Here is a 15,539-nt window from a genome sequence, read left to right on the forward strand (position 1 = left end):
ATGGTGCAACCGTTCACTAATCTCAGCGAGGCCAATGGAGGCGCAGGACGACGACCTCCTCCCACACCGACGGCTCCACCAATGGATGCGCCATCCGGTAACGATGGCCAGTTCGTGGAGTTCCTGGTACTGGGTAATAAGGAAAACTATATCGTACTCGCAGAACGAAAAGCGATCCTTGATTCAAACACAGGGCTGGCCCATATGCTATCCAGCAGCGGTGGTGGTGGTGGTCGTGGCGGTGACACCAAGTGCGTTGTGCGCGATGTGAACCGAGACAATTTCGAGACATTTGTACGGTAAGTTGAAGTGGTCTTTTAAAAAATTGTAGAGAAGAGATTGTGGTAGGTTAGGTTTCCACGATCGGCGATAGCGCTTGTAAGATTGCAGAGAACGCCGTTGCACAAAGGGACTTCAAAGGGAGAATGTCCGTTATGAAACATTGCACAACTCGCTCAATGATAATGAAGAGTGTCGTACGAATGTGTAACGAAACAGATGGGAGCGCATTATTCATAAACAAACATGAGTTTATCGGCAACTGCGGGCTGCATATTTCGTTCGCTTGTTGTTCTGCATGCTTTTATGAAGTTAATTCGTGACATCACTTGATGATAAGATGCATCAGAATCCAATACGACGGTGTACAAAAGTACGCGAAGCATAATAACGTGAAGGAATGACCGATCCCGAACTCTCGCGCAGTGCCTTGCTACGTCGTCAGAAATAAATTGAATCAAACGGATAAGCATTTTCCTGGGCCGACCAGAACTAGTCATATCAGTGGATACACTCGTCTGCTGACAACACATTGGGACGGCAGGCATCCACAGCTTCGCCCAAGTCGGATTGTTAATCTTTTTTTTCCTGGACTAGCCAGGAGAAGTATTTATTCGCGGACCCTTTCTCCTAATTTTTCTCACCGAGCGGAACGGAGCACTACAAGAAAACGCTACGATTTAAGTTCAGTTTATCAATTATGTCAGCCGGCACTCGCCAACGCCAATATCGGACAGAAGAAACACTTGGCCCGTAAAACCTGTTACGACAAGAAACTCCCGACCGTCTTCCCATGAGTGGGGGGCGATAAGCAAAGAGTGTGATGATACGCGCGCGCTGAACTGAATCAATCTAATCACGTTTTCTGGTGGGAGCGTTTAAATAGCTTCCGATTTTTATCGTGTGGAATTGATTGCTGAGGTTTGGCAGCCTTGGTGGCGAGAGGTAGATCGTGAATCACCCACCCTGCCGTGTCACTCACTCTCACTCACGTCACATCATTCCAATTTGAAACGTTATCAGAAAATGCAACCCTTTTAACCGGCGTCCCGACGAAGTGCACCGAAGACGGTGCACGTGCCAGAGACACTTTAAGCAGAGGAAGGTCTAAGATAAGCAAGCAAAACTAACTCATTATGTACGCGGATCGTCCTGATGCTAGAAGATGGACATATGTCACGAAGAAGAGGGACCTTACTACCGTTGCAGGCAAAGTATGATTGATCGATGAGAAAAGACTAATGTTTTGCACTCTTTCTCTCTCTCTTTTTTCATCTCTCGATTTGCAGTTACCTCGAAACAAAGTTTATCAAATTCACCTCGCCAACACACACGCTCGAAATGCTCGAACTAGCCACCCGGTTCCAATGCCGTCAGCTCGAGATCCATTGCGTGAAGGAGCTCGATCTCAATCTACACGTTGATCACGTGCTGGAAGTATACCGTGCCCTCTGGTTTTACAATCCCATCGCACCACCGAAAAATCCGCCCAAAGAGCCGAAAAGAAGTTCCCGATGTCCCCGAGCAAACAACAAATCGCACAACACCCGCTCGGGCAGTGGGCCTCTCACGCCGGAAGAATATTTTGCCGCCCTGCTAAACAACTGTCTGCAGCTGATCGATATGCAGGCCGAGGAAGTGTTCTCCCAGGACGCGATGCTTACGTTGCGCTTCCAGGAGCTGGAAATGATTGTGAAGCGCGACGCACTGCAGATGTCCTCCGAAACGGTACTGGTCGAGGTGCTCGCTCGCTGGAGCCTGGAAGACTGCAAGCGCAAACACATCGATCCAACGGCCGAAAACCGTCGGCGTGCACTCGGAGCGCTCTGCTATGCGCCGCGCTATCTCACCATGTCGCGGCGCGACTTTGAAGCTGCCCGGGAACGCATCGAACTGCTCGATTCGACCGAACTGCAGCTCGTCGGCGACATACTGGTGGCGGGCGGTGGTATGCGTCGCTCGGCAACTGCTAATCTCACGCCCGAGCAACAGTCGCTTGTTGAACGGTTCCGTGCGCCAAGGCCGGAACATCCACTACTTCCGGTGCAGCTCAGTGCCCGAAGTCATCCGCGCAACTACTCGAAGAAAATGCGTAAGGCGGCTGCAGAAGCCGAACGGGAACGTAATGGTCCGAACAAGGGTTGCTGTAACCGGTTGCTGCTGAACTGCTGTTCCGTGTTTGCCTGCATTTTTGACTAGCGCTGCTGCCTGTAGGGAAACACTGCCGAGGAATAGCAAGGTGATGATGATGATGTTACCCTTTTTTTTCTCTTCAAAAAGGTGGTATTGTAAGGAAGAAAACGGAGGAGGAAAAGCTCGATCACTCAATCTCGCTTAGTGTTTACTGTTTTTGAGGAGCGTCCATATAGCATATATTAGTGAGACACACTACTACAACCCACCGAAAAAAAAGGCATCTCAAATTCACGGATCCTCCATACGAATCCCCTACAAGCGGCATGATAATACCACACGGTACCGGTACCGCCTTCGTAAGAAATCTCCGACAAAACGAGGTGTAAAGCAAAGCAGGCTTTTCTTTCCTCGTCACGACATGACACGCTTTTTCTTTATATGCTTGTAGGAAGTTCTGTTTTTGTTAATTTTTTTTTTCATTTCACTCCTATACAATTACTGGGTTAATGTGATGTGTGTCATATAGGAATATAAGCACGCGTGCGCGCCTTTTTTGGTTGCAATTTGTAGTAATGATTGCTAGAGAAGGAAAAATATTAGTCGTAATTTTTATGATATCATGTCATCGACAGGGGACGGTTTACCACACAACCAACCAAGCAGGCTTCTCATCCGACGGTTACTAGAGGGTGTATTTGTTACTAAGCAACCATTCTCTTTTTACCTGGTGCAGTAGTCGCCCAATCACTCCCATTGTGTGTGTATGTCTAGTTACGATTCGATTGTTGTTGAATGTATTATTAATTGCGATATTCACCAAACTCACTCTCTGAGAGATGTTTATGTTTTGAGTTTCAAAAACTATATATTCGTTAGATTTGTCTTTAAAAAAAACACTAGCCGTCTGTAGAAAGCAAATAAGGAAATGGAAAAGCCTCAATATTGGCAGCAAAAGAGATACACATTGATAGATGGAACTAGGGCATCGCGTTATCCTTTATCCTAATACAAAATACAACAGGTGCGAAATACGAACTCGGTGGCATAGCTTTTAGATTTATTGGCTCGGTATTAATATCAGCATCCCGTCATTTAGCTTAACGCGTGGGGCCCAGTGTGTTCTAAAGCTCCGGTATATTAAAGAAATATGTTCCCACAGACGTATATTGTTCGTGTGTTAATGCTATTACAAACGATAATAAATCTTTATCGCTGCATGTTATTACATTATTCAGTATATATTATATCGCGTTAGACAAATGGATTACACTAGAGTGTGTTTGCCGGTTTTATGCAGGTTTTTTTTTGCGCCTTTAGCAAACATTCTTTTATCATGCCCGTTATCATAGACTGAGGGAAGGAAAGGTATCAGATGCACTTACTGCTGCTGTTGCCACACATTGTGGTAGATATGTGTTAAACGACAAACCAACCAATAGCCAATAACATTCTGTTCCGTTACGTGCATTAGAAGGCTTTTGTTTTAATGGAAAAAGGATCTTCTGAAGTGGTAGAAACTGCCTACGAGAAATGTGTTACGCTACGTGCAATCAAGCATAATTTTAATACAATTAATTCTTGAAACTTTTTAAAGCTATGTGTTATATAAAACAAACAGGAAAAAGAGAGGGAGAGAGAGACAAATAGAAAAGAAAACTCAAAAAGACCAAGCGCGATTTAAAAATATAAACAGTTTATCTGTTTTGAACTGGTGAAAGCAAAGATATCGTTTATAGAAACAAACCCAAAACCTCGTTAGCTAAAAGTGTACACGTGTGAATATGTGATTGAAAAAGGAAGGAAACAAAAGATGATGTTAAACGAAAAAATATTAGAAAAAAAGATGGAAAATGTATGTAATGTGGAAGTGAGCTTTTAACATAATCGTTTAGATTGAATTTTACGATTTAAAACAAAGTGTTTATCGTCCTTTTTTAGGTCTATGTTTTTTTGTTATTTTCTCGTGTAGACCATATATATTGCTCTTGTTTTAGGAGATAGCTACTATATAAGCGTTTATCACACACTAGCTTTTTTTTATCAAGCGATACATACGAAACTAAAAAGCTAGCAAAATAATGCACAGGGATATGTCACAATTCCGTATGATCTGCCGATCGACGAATTAGAATCTTTGCTTTCATGTTTGTTTTCGGATACAATAAAATTGGGGATTTTCAAATGAAATAAACACTACCAAAAGCCTTTCATTCTTTCGGTTTTTGGTTCAAATATAAACAGGTGGGTAGCTAAGTTGTAGTCCTTATGTAAGGATTGTGGCACAAAAAAAAACAGTTATTTAGATTTTTTGTCAGTTTTGGCCAACCTTCACGACACGCATGTATTAATTTGAAAGCTTTTCCCCCTTAGCCCCTAAAGACACATCCAACGGTATGCAACACGCCTTCATCGGACCAAAAATGAGCGTGTTATCGCCGATTTTCCGCAGAAACCCCCAAAAATTCGACCAGGAGTAACAGGAGAGCATAACAATCAAGGAGGCAGCAAATGAAAATTTAAAAAGTGGTCGGAAAATAATTTCTCTCCGTCATAACAAATATTTTTCCGTCCGGTTTTAAAAGCGTTCTTCAATATTAGATTATTTTTTCTCATTTTTTTTATTCTTTCTTCAATTATTTTTTAAAAAGACATGCGGAACGTGATTTTGATTAAAGAAGGGGACTAAAGGGAATTTTCAAGGAGCTCCCAGGAAATCCTGCCAGCAGCATTCCCTTGGAAAATCGGCGATAACTCGGTCATTCCTGGTCCGATCCTGGCGTCTGGTATGCCGTTGGATGCGTCTTGAGGCCATCCACATTTTTGTCGAACATCTCAACCCGATCCCTCCACCCCCTGCCAAGTTATTGCGGAAAAACACAGCATTCCCGTGGAAAATCGGCGATAACTTGGTCACTTCTAGTCCGGTCCTGGCGTCCGGCATACCGTAACATTCGTCTTGAGGCCGCGCATCTGTTTACCCATTACCCCAACCCGATCCCTCCATCGCTTTCCGAGTTATCTACGAAAAAGGTGTTTCCTGCGGAAAATTGGCGATAACTCGCTCATTTTTTATCTGATTAAGGCGTGCTGCATACCGTTTGATGAATCTTGGGACCGCGCATCTTTTTGCGGAACACCCCAACCCGATTCCTCCACTCCCTCGCCCAGTTATTGCGGAAAACAACAGCATTCCCGTGGAAAATCGACTATAACTCGTTCATTCCTGGTTCGATCAAGGCGTACGGCATACCATTGGATGCGTCTTGGGGTCACGCATCTTTTTGCGGAACACGCTAACCGAGACTAATGACAAACTATATTTTAAAATGGCTTCGAAACGATAGAAGTTTAGCTGAGCAAAACGAAAAGCAAGGAGCAAGACGAACGAAAAATTCCGGTTCGATTATTGGAACGTCATTGCTTTATTATTTATTTCTCGCGTTCTATGCGACAACAATAGACAATACCCGCTCTTAAATCCTGTCCGCGGTGCTTTAAAAAAAAACTTATAGCTAAAATTAAATTTTAAAACCGCCAAAACAATCACTTAGAAATAGTAATGAAATGATATGGGATGATTAACATGGAACACAAGTTTAGGGCTCAATTGCGCCTTAGCTTTGTGCCGAGTGACGGTTCGCGCAGTGTTTTCGGTGCTGCCCTTCGCCGCGGACGACTCGATGAATTGCCGGACAGGGTGGAAAGGTTTTCCGTCGAATCGTCATAGCTATTCAGGTGATGATCGTTCTCGAAGCTCTTATCATACTCCTTCAACGAGCCGGTCGGTTTAGCTTTGCGGCTCGGTTGCACTTTCCGCTCGTGAAGCTGCAGATTGCTCTCCGTCAGTGGACGCACCACAACGACGGGATTCAGCAGCATATTCAGTTCAGTTTCACTCCTAGCTTTGCTAAGACGAGGAGGGCGTCCACGACCACGACCACGACCACCGATACGATCGATCCGACGGGTTTTGGGCAAATCAGCGGTGTGATTAGCGACCGCCGCATCATCGGTAGACGGCCGCTCGTTTGTGTCACCTTTCGCAACCGGTGTGCTACAGCTGGCAATAAGTTCGGCCGGGTTAAATACGGTCATTTCGTTCTCCACTCGGCTCTCGCTGTCCGCGGTTGTTTCATCCTCACCATCAACGTCATTGTGCGAGCGGTGAATTCTAGACAGCATCGATTCACTAGCCGTTTTCTTCAGCTGCGAACGGTGCCGGTCGGACATTCGGGGACAGTCGTTGTTCCTGTTGCTTGCGCACGCATCATCATCCTGCTCAACATCGGTGGATGTTGAACGTGTCAGATTCGCATCCTCATCCATCACCACCGGGGACAGGTTCCGTAGCGTTTCGCTTAGTTGCTCTACAAAACATATTTTAAAAAACGGTTAAGCGTGTATGTTTAACCAATCGAATACCAAAAATAAAAAGACAAACCACTACCATCCACTTCCATTTTGGACGAGTTGCATATGGACTGCAGATCAGATATGTTTTCATCTATGTTCACGTAAATCTGTCGCCGGTCCTGGCTGTGCCTGGACAGCTTGAACGCCCGTTCTCGATCGATCGTTTCGAACGATTCGTCAAAGCTTGTGTTTTTGGACGGACGCTTCAGCCGCTGCACTAGCGGACTGTTCATGGGCAACGGTCCTCCACTGGTTCGCGACTCTCTCCTGGACCGGTTTGTGGCGAAAGTTTCATCCGCATCATCCGATTCGCCGCTGCTTTCTTTCGGCCGAGTGTCGTCCTTGTTTGTTGTGCGTTCCACCGGACCTGCGTTCGTTCTGTTCCCCTGTTCCTTCTCCGCCTCCTTCTCCTCCGGTATAGCATCTTCGTCCACGTACGGTGGATTTTCGGTCCGGCGCCGTTCGAACATTTGCTGTGCCCGGGGCGTATAGTTGCGCATCATTTCTTCCGCCTGCTCGTACGGACGGTTAATACGGTCGTACACGCTCACCGTTTGATCCTTCACCGAAACGATCACATTTGTTATGATTTCCATCTGGTCCTTTAGCTTGCGGACCATATCACGTAGAGCCTTGTTTTCCTGCCGCTCGCGCAGCAACATTTCGCACGCCGCATTGTACCGTTCCTCGTACAGTCTAACTTCCCCTCGTTTCGACTGCATTTCTTTGGCAAACTGATGGTTTATTATTTTGTACGCCGACAGCATTTTGGAGGGATCGGCTATAAGTTCCATCTTGTTGTTGTTTTTTGTAGGGCAGCATCCAGTTCGGTTCGGGGGTTTTGATGCTAAACCCCAGAAGGACGGTTGTTGATTGGAGAAAAACGGTTGCAATCTAAACCTCTGCCGGCGGACGACGCAGCAACACATCTGCAGAAACGTTGAAACTTCAAAAAATACCAAACGTCAAACACACAGCCGTTCATCCCCCAAAAGCGCGCTGGTAAGGGCAACACAAATTGCGTTCAAAACGATTTTCATGCTGTTTTTTGGAAGCATTGAAACCATTTATGTAATGTACCATTTGGAGGCAGTTTGATTTCCTTTGATAGTTGCGTTAATTGTTTTTTTTTTAGCACTGAAAAACTTATTTTATCGCTACTCGTCAACCCAAACTTAACGCTTCAACCTACCGTTCTAAGCCAGCCTCCCATCGCGATCTGAAACGTCAAATGCCAATGTGCGTTCTTGGACGGCATGTTTATGTTTTGGAAAAAGGCAATGGGTCCGTCGCACGCCGTTTCCTTTCCTAGAATAAATGTGATTGCTTTCGCTACAAAGTAACAATACAAGCGTCCAAGCAGTGATTTTGCTGTGTAAGCTAAAACCTTTTTCTCGTGTATAATTGTACACAAACACGCGCACACATCAACACACACGATACGGAACGGCTTTCTGGCTAACCCTTTACAATCGTATCGAACCCATACGATATCAAAACGAGGTAAGTGTATATTGTTGAATGCATTCAACACATACGTGAAGGAGGGGAGGTGGTGACTGCTACAGCACTTTATGGCTGTGACTCATCCATAACCCTGTGGATGTGGATAATATTCACCCGGTCAGCACAAAGCATTTAATGTTCTTTGTTATTTCCTCTCGCCTGTCAGCTTCCGATGTTGCAGGAGTTGCAGTGCGGCGAGAACAACGGTGGCAGTAGTAGTGTGAAAGCTCAACAAAGTACTACTGCTGCTGAAGCGCGTAACGATAATCGAGTAGATAATTGCGTGCAGCCGAAGAGTAAAAAAGAGCTGCGCCAAGAGCGCAAAAAACGCAAACTGCTCGGCCTATCCGCGCTGATGATGTTGAACGAGCAGGACGGTATCGGCAAGCATCATAGAAGCATAAAGAAGAATCCATCATCACTGGCCCAAGAATCCGACAACAACAATCTGCAACAGGTGGAAAGCGGTTTAAACGGACACACCACCCCGGTGAACGGTAACGAACAGCAACAGTTGAAACAGATACTAGCCAAAAATCGAACCGCGTACAATATTGACGAAGAGTGCAACGAACACGAACTAACGATAGTCGATGCTAAGCGGCGGAAGGCAGTGAACGGAGACGCGGCAGCGATTCACGATAACAACGCCGCAGGTGGTGGTGTTGGGAAACCGTCACCAGTTGTCGAGTGCCGTACACTTGCTGTCGATAAAAGCAGTACTACACTTCATCCCGATTCCGAGTACCGTGCGCTGAAGGCGTTCGTAAATCAGCGAAAAAGCATGCGCTATACACCGCGCATCATGCTGAAACCGATCGGGCAGAATGCACTGCTCGATCGTAACCAGCGAACGGAGGAACGGATTCCGCTGCTGCTAGACGACATCCAGGCACTGCTAATGCAAACGTTTCTGCGCACCGATTCGCCGGTCACACCGCGCTGGGTATCGATCGACAAGAGCACCAAACTTACGCACACGACCGTGCTGATTGTGGAGGGATTTTCGTGCGAAGATTTCGTTACCTACCGGGAGCATATGCCGAACTGCTCGGAAAACATATTCGGACCCCAGCTGACACTGCAGGTGGTGTGTCCGTGGTCGAAAATACTGGAAGAGATCGCTTGCGTGCCGTTAAGCGACAGCCACAAAGATGTACTGGTGGCTGAGTATGGCTCACTGGAGGCAGCCATGCGCATGTGCAAGGATCAGATGCTGGTGCGGAAGAGTATCTTTCGCAACATCGGACCAACGGTTCCGTTGTCGAACTACAGTGACGTGGATTTGCCGCCCGGTGATATGTTCCCGCGAACGTTGCTGCTGCTTTCTCCGATACAGATGATTAACGAAGGCTACCCACTGCCCTTGGCTGGTAAGTTTCTTGCAAAGTTTGAGAACTGCGGATGAGAATTAAAAAATCTTTTCAAGGAACTATATCCCTTTTGCGGTTTGAATCGCAACATAGTTCTAAATACTCTTTGTGAGGAGTTTATTTAACATTTAAATCTCTCACTCACTCTTCCTCAGTACGCACAACACTACTGAGAACAATAGCAAATAGAAAAATGTTGGCGCCTACTATTGAGGATGTACATTTGCCTAATTTTTGCGCTGGGAAATAACACAACAATCACCACAACTTTTCTGTTTCGTTTTTTGTCCTTCTTCTCTACAGGAACGCTGGAGAACAGGTACAAAGACTATGTAACAACAAACGATTGCTACCAACCGGTCAATCCACGCTCGCCCCTGTTCGGTATCGATTGTGAAATGTGTGGCGGCCGTGGTGATAAGTCGCTGTTGACGCGCGTTTCCGTAATTGACGAGAGTGGCAAGTTGGTGTACGATGAGTTGGTAAAGCCAGGCGAAAAAATCTACGACTATCGTACCGCGTTCTCCGGCATTACGGCCGAAATGCTACGGCCCGTCCGTACCACGCTGGCGGATGTGCAGCGCGATCTGCGTAAGCTACTGCCGCCGGACGCCATACTGGTCGGCCATTCGCTGAACAGTGATCTGGATGCGCTGAAAATGCTGCACCCGTACGCAATCGACACGAGCATCATCTACAACGTAACTGGCAATCCGATGCACAAGCAAAAGCTACGCATCCTCGCCAAAAAGTTTCTCAACGAAGACATCCAAACTGGCAAGGATGGTCACTGTTCGGCGGAAGATTGTTCCGCCAGTTTGCGCCTTGTTCAGCTGAAGTTGGCGAACAGCATCTACTTCGGCGATCAGTGGCTCGAGGATCGACGCAACTACCACAGCTTCCAGGTGAGGGATGGACGTAACGGTATCGCCCAGGAAACGGCACACCAGCCGGTGGCAGCCAGTTCGCAGCAATCGCTAATAATGGCGACCCTATTTTCGCACGCGAAAAAGCGCAACAAAGTGTCCGTTATCACCACCAACGCAAAGGAGGAGCTGCAAACTTTCCAGGAGTACTTCGGCACGACAATTCCGGCGTCCCGTGGTAAAAAGCAGACCGCGCAACAACAGTGGCTATCACTGTGCCGGACGTCGTCGCCGGAGGAAACGATTGTCACGACGGCAAACAATTGCTTGGAGTATGATTTTAATCTCGCGTATGTGCGGCTATCGGACGAGTATCAAACCGCCACCAGGCTGAATCTTGCAAAACAGATCGACGGTTGGGTGGGCCGGCTGCATGAGGCACTATCCCTGAATGGGTTGCTGCTGGTACTGTTGGTCGGTGGGAAAGAGGTTGGAGAGATGAGCTTGGGTACGCGCACTGCCGTTGCCATGGTGCAAACAAAGAAACCGTCAAAATGATAATAATTAAGATGCAAGATCGATTTGATTGGTCTGTTGAATTTAAAACATGGGAAAAGTATGTTAAGAAATTTGTGAAAGTATGAAATTTAAAAATAATAAAATAACATTGTTATACTTTGTTTGATAAACGTTCATCTTAGTGGTTGTTGTTTTATTCATTCATTGCTGCTCAATTGTTTGGAGATTCTTGAAGCTATCGTAATATAGGACAAGTTTCAGTTGGTTCAACAGTATTGTAGCAACCAATTCTATCGTAAAATGGAATTGATCCATCGGCTAGGGTGAACTTGCCAATTTCCGCAAAGCAAAGTTTGGACAATTCCTACAACTCACAGAAAGTTATGTTACATAGCGCCATCTGTTGGGTACTAGCTGTACCTACATTTATCGTTAATACACCGGTACCGGTGTATTCAAACGGCAAGACCGGGGTTCATATTCTATCCGAACCGTCCCCCCTTAGTGAGGACTGACTAACCAACTACGAGGTATCGGCAGTCTAGTAAGCTATTTCGATGGCTTCACCGGAACTTGGTCTTTGAGCTTTATGAACACTGGTTGTTGAAAAAAAACGTCACCAGAGGCGGCGGCGACTAGTATCGGATACAGAAATACTTAGATACAACGTTACCGTATCTTGCCTCTAGCTACGGTAACGTTAGGAAACGTAGTCGTAGGAAATGTAGAGGTAAGTCATTGCCGGACTCCGTCTGGCTGCCACGACTGGGTTTGGCACCGCCTCGGGAATCGTGGGTTTGCTCCATAGCGCCGATCGTTAGTGTGTACTACTGACTAAACACGTTTCATACCATGCATCTATTAATAAACCACCTTTGAGGGATGGTGTCTTCTGATCAGCTTCATGTTTAAAATGGAGAAATTTCCTTAAAGTAATGGTCAACGAAACGAAGACGTATGCAGCGGTAAGATAGCGACCGGCAACTAGATAATATCGAGGGGGCGTCGTGATGGAGGCACCCGCCTGAGACGGAGGCTAGTCCCTCGTTTCATGAGACGGAGGCTAGTCCCTCGTTACCGCAACAGAAGCTACCTTTCCGTCAAAGCATCTGGATACATAACCAAAAGAATTACCATACGCTCAGGTCATAGGCCTAGTTCACAGCTTGATGCAGCTAGATTCAGTCATGTGTACTGCTGTATCAAGATGTGAGCAATGTACAAATGACGCAAAAGCAGCTGGAATACTGAATGCTGTATTAATCTGCTACTGTGCACATTTCTTTTCTTCCTAGAGCCTGGTAATGATATAATGTTTGGTACTTACTCATTTTTTTGCTACTTTATACTCTTTGGAATACACTTGGCAATGATCGGTCAATTAATTCTAGAGAAACCAATGCAACTCATTTCCGCAACATACAAACCCTTTCTTCTGATTTCGCACCAAGGAAGCATGAATCGTTTCTTTCTTCTTGGCTTAACGACCTCTCTAAGGTCACGCCGGCCATCGAATGGCTTACTAGATTTGCGGATAGCACGTTGGATAGTCAGTCCGGATGGGATTCGAGCCCCGGTCCTGCCGTTTGAAGACTGGAGCCTCTGTTACCTTCACCACCGGGCCGCCCCTAACTCGTTTACAATCTCGTGATTGAAGTCGTCAACTGATACTCTCGTACTTCCTGTACGAGCTCTATTACAGTCAAGAACTCCGGTTTCGCTTTCACATTTGAATATGTTTTGCTCTATGTCTCAGGTGGTTGCTGAAGACAATACTGAAACATGAACCCTGTGTTATGCATATATCTGTTGACCTCCCAAAAGCAGCTTCAAAAACTATCCAATACACAGCGGAAGTACTTCAGTACGGAAGTCAGACGTCACGGTTGAATATGAATCCCTAATAAATAAGAGCGACATGATCGGTAAATAAGAGAGCTAGTTTTGTAATCGCTTGTAGACTGAAAACAAAACCAAAAATAGACTAAAATTTTGCAATGAAATTAAGAAAGAATATATATCGGCAATAGTGCTTTATTTGCTTCTAGCAACAATTATTTCGAAAAGCACAGACTGGCTTAGGTTCATAAGGGCACTTTGTTTTAGCCTTTTCTGCAACGACGCAAAGACGATGTTTTCGTTTCCGCAACAACGCAATGCACACACTCTCGTGGTGCTTCTGCACTATCCGCATAACGTGTGTCAAATTTCTATCTATATTTCGCAATTTCTAATGGCACTTATAAGTTATATTAAGATTCTTAATATCTATTGTGCATACATGCATCTGCATACGAACTTCAAATGTCGTACGTGAAAAAGGAATGAAATGCATAACGAATTTATAGAAAGTAGAATGAAACAATTCAATACGATGAAGAAAAAAAACTCATGATAATGCACAAATATAGTGTGCAAAATATAGAGATCGGTTTTCGTGTGGAATGAATACACTTTTTGGAGTGATTTTCGTACCCATAGTCTGTTGGCAGCTTGGCAACCAACAACTGTTCCTTTTCCTTAGCTAATGTGTAAATATCTCTACTATGATTACAGTTGCATTCGTTGCACAATAACCTGTGTGTGTGCATTTCGCTTTTCCGTTATACGTCCTCTTCGGCGAAGCCTTCGGGATCATCGTAAAAGTCCGGTTCGCCGCCCGTCTTTGCCATTCGGTACGATTTACGATTGTTGGCCGTTTTGACTTTCGACATACTCATCAACAGTTCCCGACTGATGATGGGATTAAGATTGCGGCACAGCTGATGCAGCAGGAACCACTTGCCAATTTCCTGCCCTTCCAGCGCACGGGACACGACCGTCGAACGGATCGGGTACAGTGGAGCTGCCACTAGCCACAGCCGAAAACTCTTGCTACACAGCACCACCACCCAGTAGAGCAGGTTCAGTGCCGATATCGCCAACAGCATCAAAAACCATAGCCAAAGGAAGGCGAAAATCTTCTCATTCACCACATTCAGCGACAACAGGCAGAGCCCGTCGCGATTCTGCTTGGAACCGCTCGGTCCGATGAAGTGAAAATCACACTTGGCGATTTTCGGAAACACTTGCGAATTGTACCGATTCCAGGAGGGAAAATCGAACGATAGTAGTGCGGTTACGGCGGGATGATAGTTTGTCCAGAAGCCGGAAAAGATGAGATTTAGGAGGAAAATGTTTAGCAGCACGTTGCAGAAGTTCAGCAGTGTGCAGAAGCAATAACGGAGCAGGTACGTCCGGTGTAGCCGGGGAAAATCGGCCACGAAAAGGGCGATCAGTTGCTTCTTGCGCGATTTTTGCCAATCATCCGGCACGATAGGTGAAGCTGCAAGACGTGGAATTAAGGGACATAAAATCTTTGTCAACTGGTCACTTTTGTTGCCAACTTACTCAATCCATCGCAAAGTGATTGCAGACGGCCCGCTTCCCAAGCCTTCCAAAGGAAGTTGGGCAACGAGAACATGCCGGCCTGTAGCGCTAGTATGAACACGACCCACTGGTAGTATTTCTGGTACGATCGTTCACTCTCCGGAATGTGTCCAATCTTGGCGTTGATCTTCACCAAATCGGTGCTATCCAGTGCTGGAATTGAGGGGAAAAAAGCAGGAAAGAGAAAGAGAGATTGAGCCATACAAAAAAAAAGGTAACCTAACATATCTCTATCTTAAGAAGGCTTTCTTGGAAAAGACAGTACCGAAGTTAGGATCGCTGCTAATGTACGTGCCCATGATCCAGCAAAATTCGTTCATTGTCGAGCCAGGTACCGCCCCACCGCCGATCACGCAGTCGATCGGATTGCCAAAATATTGCCGGGCCGATAGAAGTAGGGACGCCACCAACAGCAAATACACCGTCGCCCGGCAGTGCAGCCGCCATATGAGATCGGTAGAGTTCACCTGCTTGACGCGCAGAATGTTCTGCAACGGTCTGGCGAATTCGATCATTCTTTTGTTTCTTCACTTTAGCGGACAACAACAGGGTCCGGGCCGATTTAACCGAAGCACTTAAAATGTTCCACTATAAAAAGACACAGCTGGTCTGCGGGTGCACATAACACAGGAAAGCTTCACACTGCCCGCCGAACCGTACCAGTATCCTTCATCACTTTGGCTAGCAACTGAATGAATTGGGAGCTGTCGGCATGGCATGCTTGCCGGTGTAGTACACTGAATTTTTTTTAAAAATGGCGGCTTCGCTTTGATCGCACTCGATTATTCGGATCATACAATGAAAGATGACAATGGGGATTCAATTTACGAGTAATTTTCTCCTGCATGCTAAATATGTATAAACTGAAGCTTTTTTCATAAATAAAATTAGATAAGTAATATTTCAATAAGCCTGATTGTTTAACGCTTACAAAAAATGAGTTAAAGAAAAGAATTTTAGCGCACACATATTTTGCAGCTGTCAAATAATTGACAGTGCGCCACAGTAGCCCGTCGCG

The 15,539-nt window shown here is 45.7% G+C and overlaps 4 protein-coding genes across 4 annotated transcripts; 2 read left to right on the forward strand and 2 right to left on the reverse strand.

Moving 5' to 3' along the window:
* LOC126562392 (uncharacterized) lies at nt 1–2,505 on the forward strand. Its single transcript, XM_050218896.1, has 2 exons — nt 1–299; nt 1,569–2,505. Exons 1-2 carry the CDS (start codon nt 1–3, stop codon nt 2,476–2,478), a joined length of 1,209 nt encoding a protein of 402 aa, XP_050074853.1. The 3' UTR covers nt 2,479–2,505.
* Nucleotides 2,506–6,018: 3,513 nt separating this feature from the next.
* LOC126561002 (uncharacterized) lies at nt 6,019–7,622 on the reverse strand. The gene is made up of 2 exons (XM_050216952.1): nt 6,863–7,622; nt 6,019–6,782 (listed from the first exon to the last, which is right to left on the reverse strand). Exons 1-2 carry the CDS (start codon nt 7,620–7,622, stop codon nt 6,019–6,021), a joined length of 1,524 nt encoding a protein of 507 aa, XP_050072909.1.
* Nucleotides 7,623–8,506: 884 nt separating this feature from the next.
* On the forward strand, nt 8,507–11,131 carry LOC126561684 (uncharacterized). Its single transcript, XM_050217979.1, has 2 exons — nt 8,507–9,707; nt 10,011–11,131. The coding sequence occupies exons 1-2, from the start codon at nt 8,507–8,509 to the stop codon at nt 11,129–11,131; spliced, it is 2,322 nt and encodes a 773-aa protein (XP_050073936.1).
* A 2,561-nt stretch (nt 11,132–13,692) lies between these two features.
* LOC126562436 (innexin inx2-like) lies at nt 13,693–15,060 on the reverse strand. Its single transcript, XM_050218947.1, has 3 exons — nt 14,787–15,060; nt 14,483–14,674; nt 13,693–14,417 (listed from the first exon to the last, which is right to left on the reverse strand). The coding sequence occupies exons 1-3, from the start codon at nt 15,034–15,036 to the stop codon at nt 13,696–13,698; spliced, it is 1,164 nt and encodes a 387-aa protein (XP_050074904.1). The 5' UTR covers nt 15,037–15,060; the 3' UTR covers nt 13,693–13,695.
* Nucleotides 15,061–15,539: the final 479 nt, after the last annotated feature.

Source organism: Anopheles maculipalpis, chromosome 3RL (genome assembly GCF_943734695.1).
Source record: "Anopheles maculipalpis chromosome 3RL, idAnoMacuDA_375_x, whole genome shotgun sequence".
Lineage (NCBI taxonomy): Eukaryota > Metazoa > Arthropoda > Insecta > Diptera > Culicidae > Anopheles > Anopheles maculipalpis.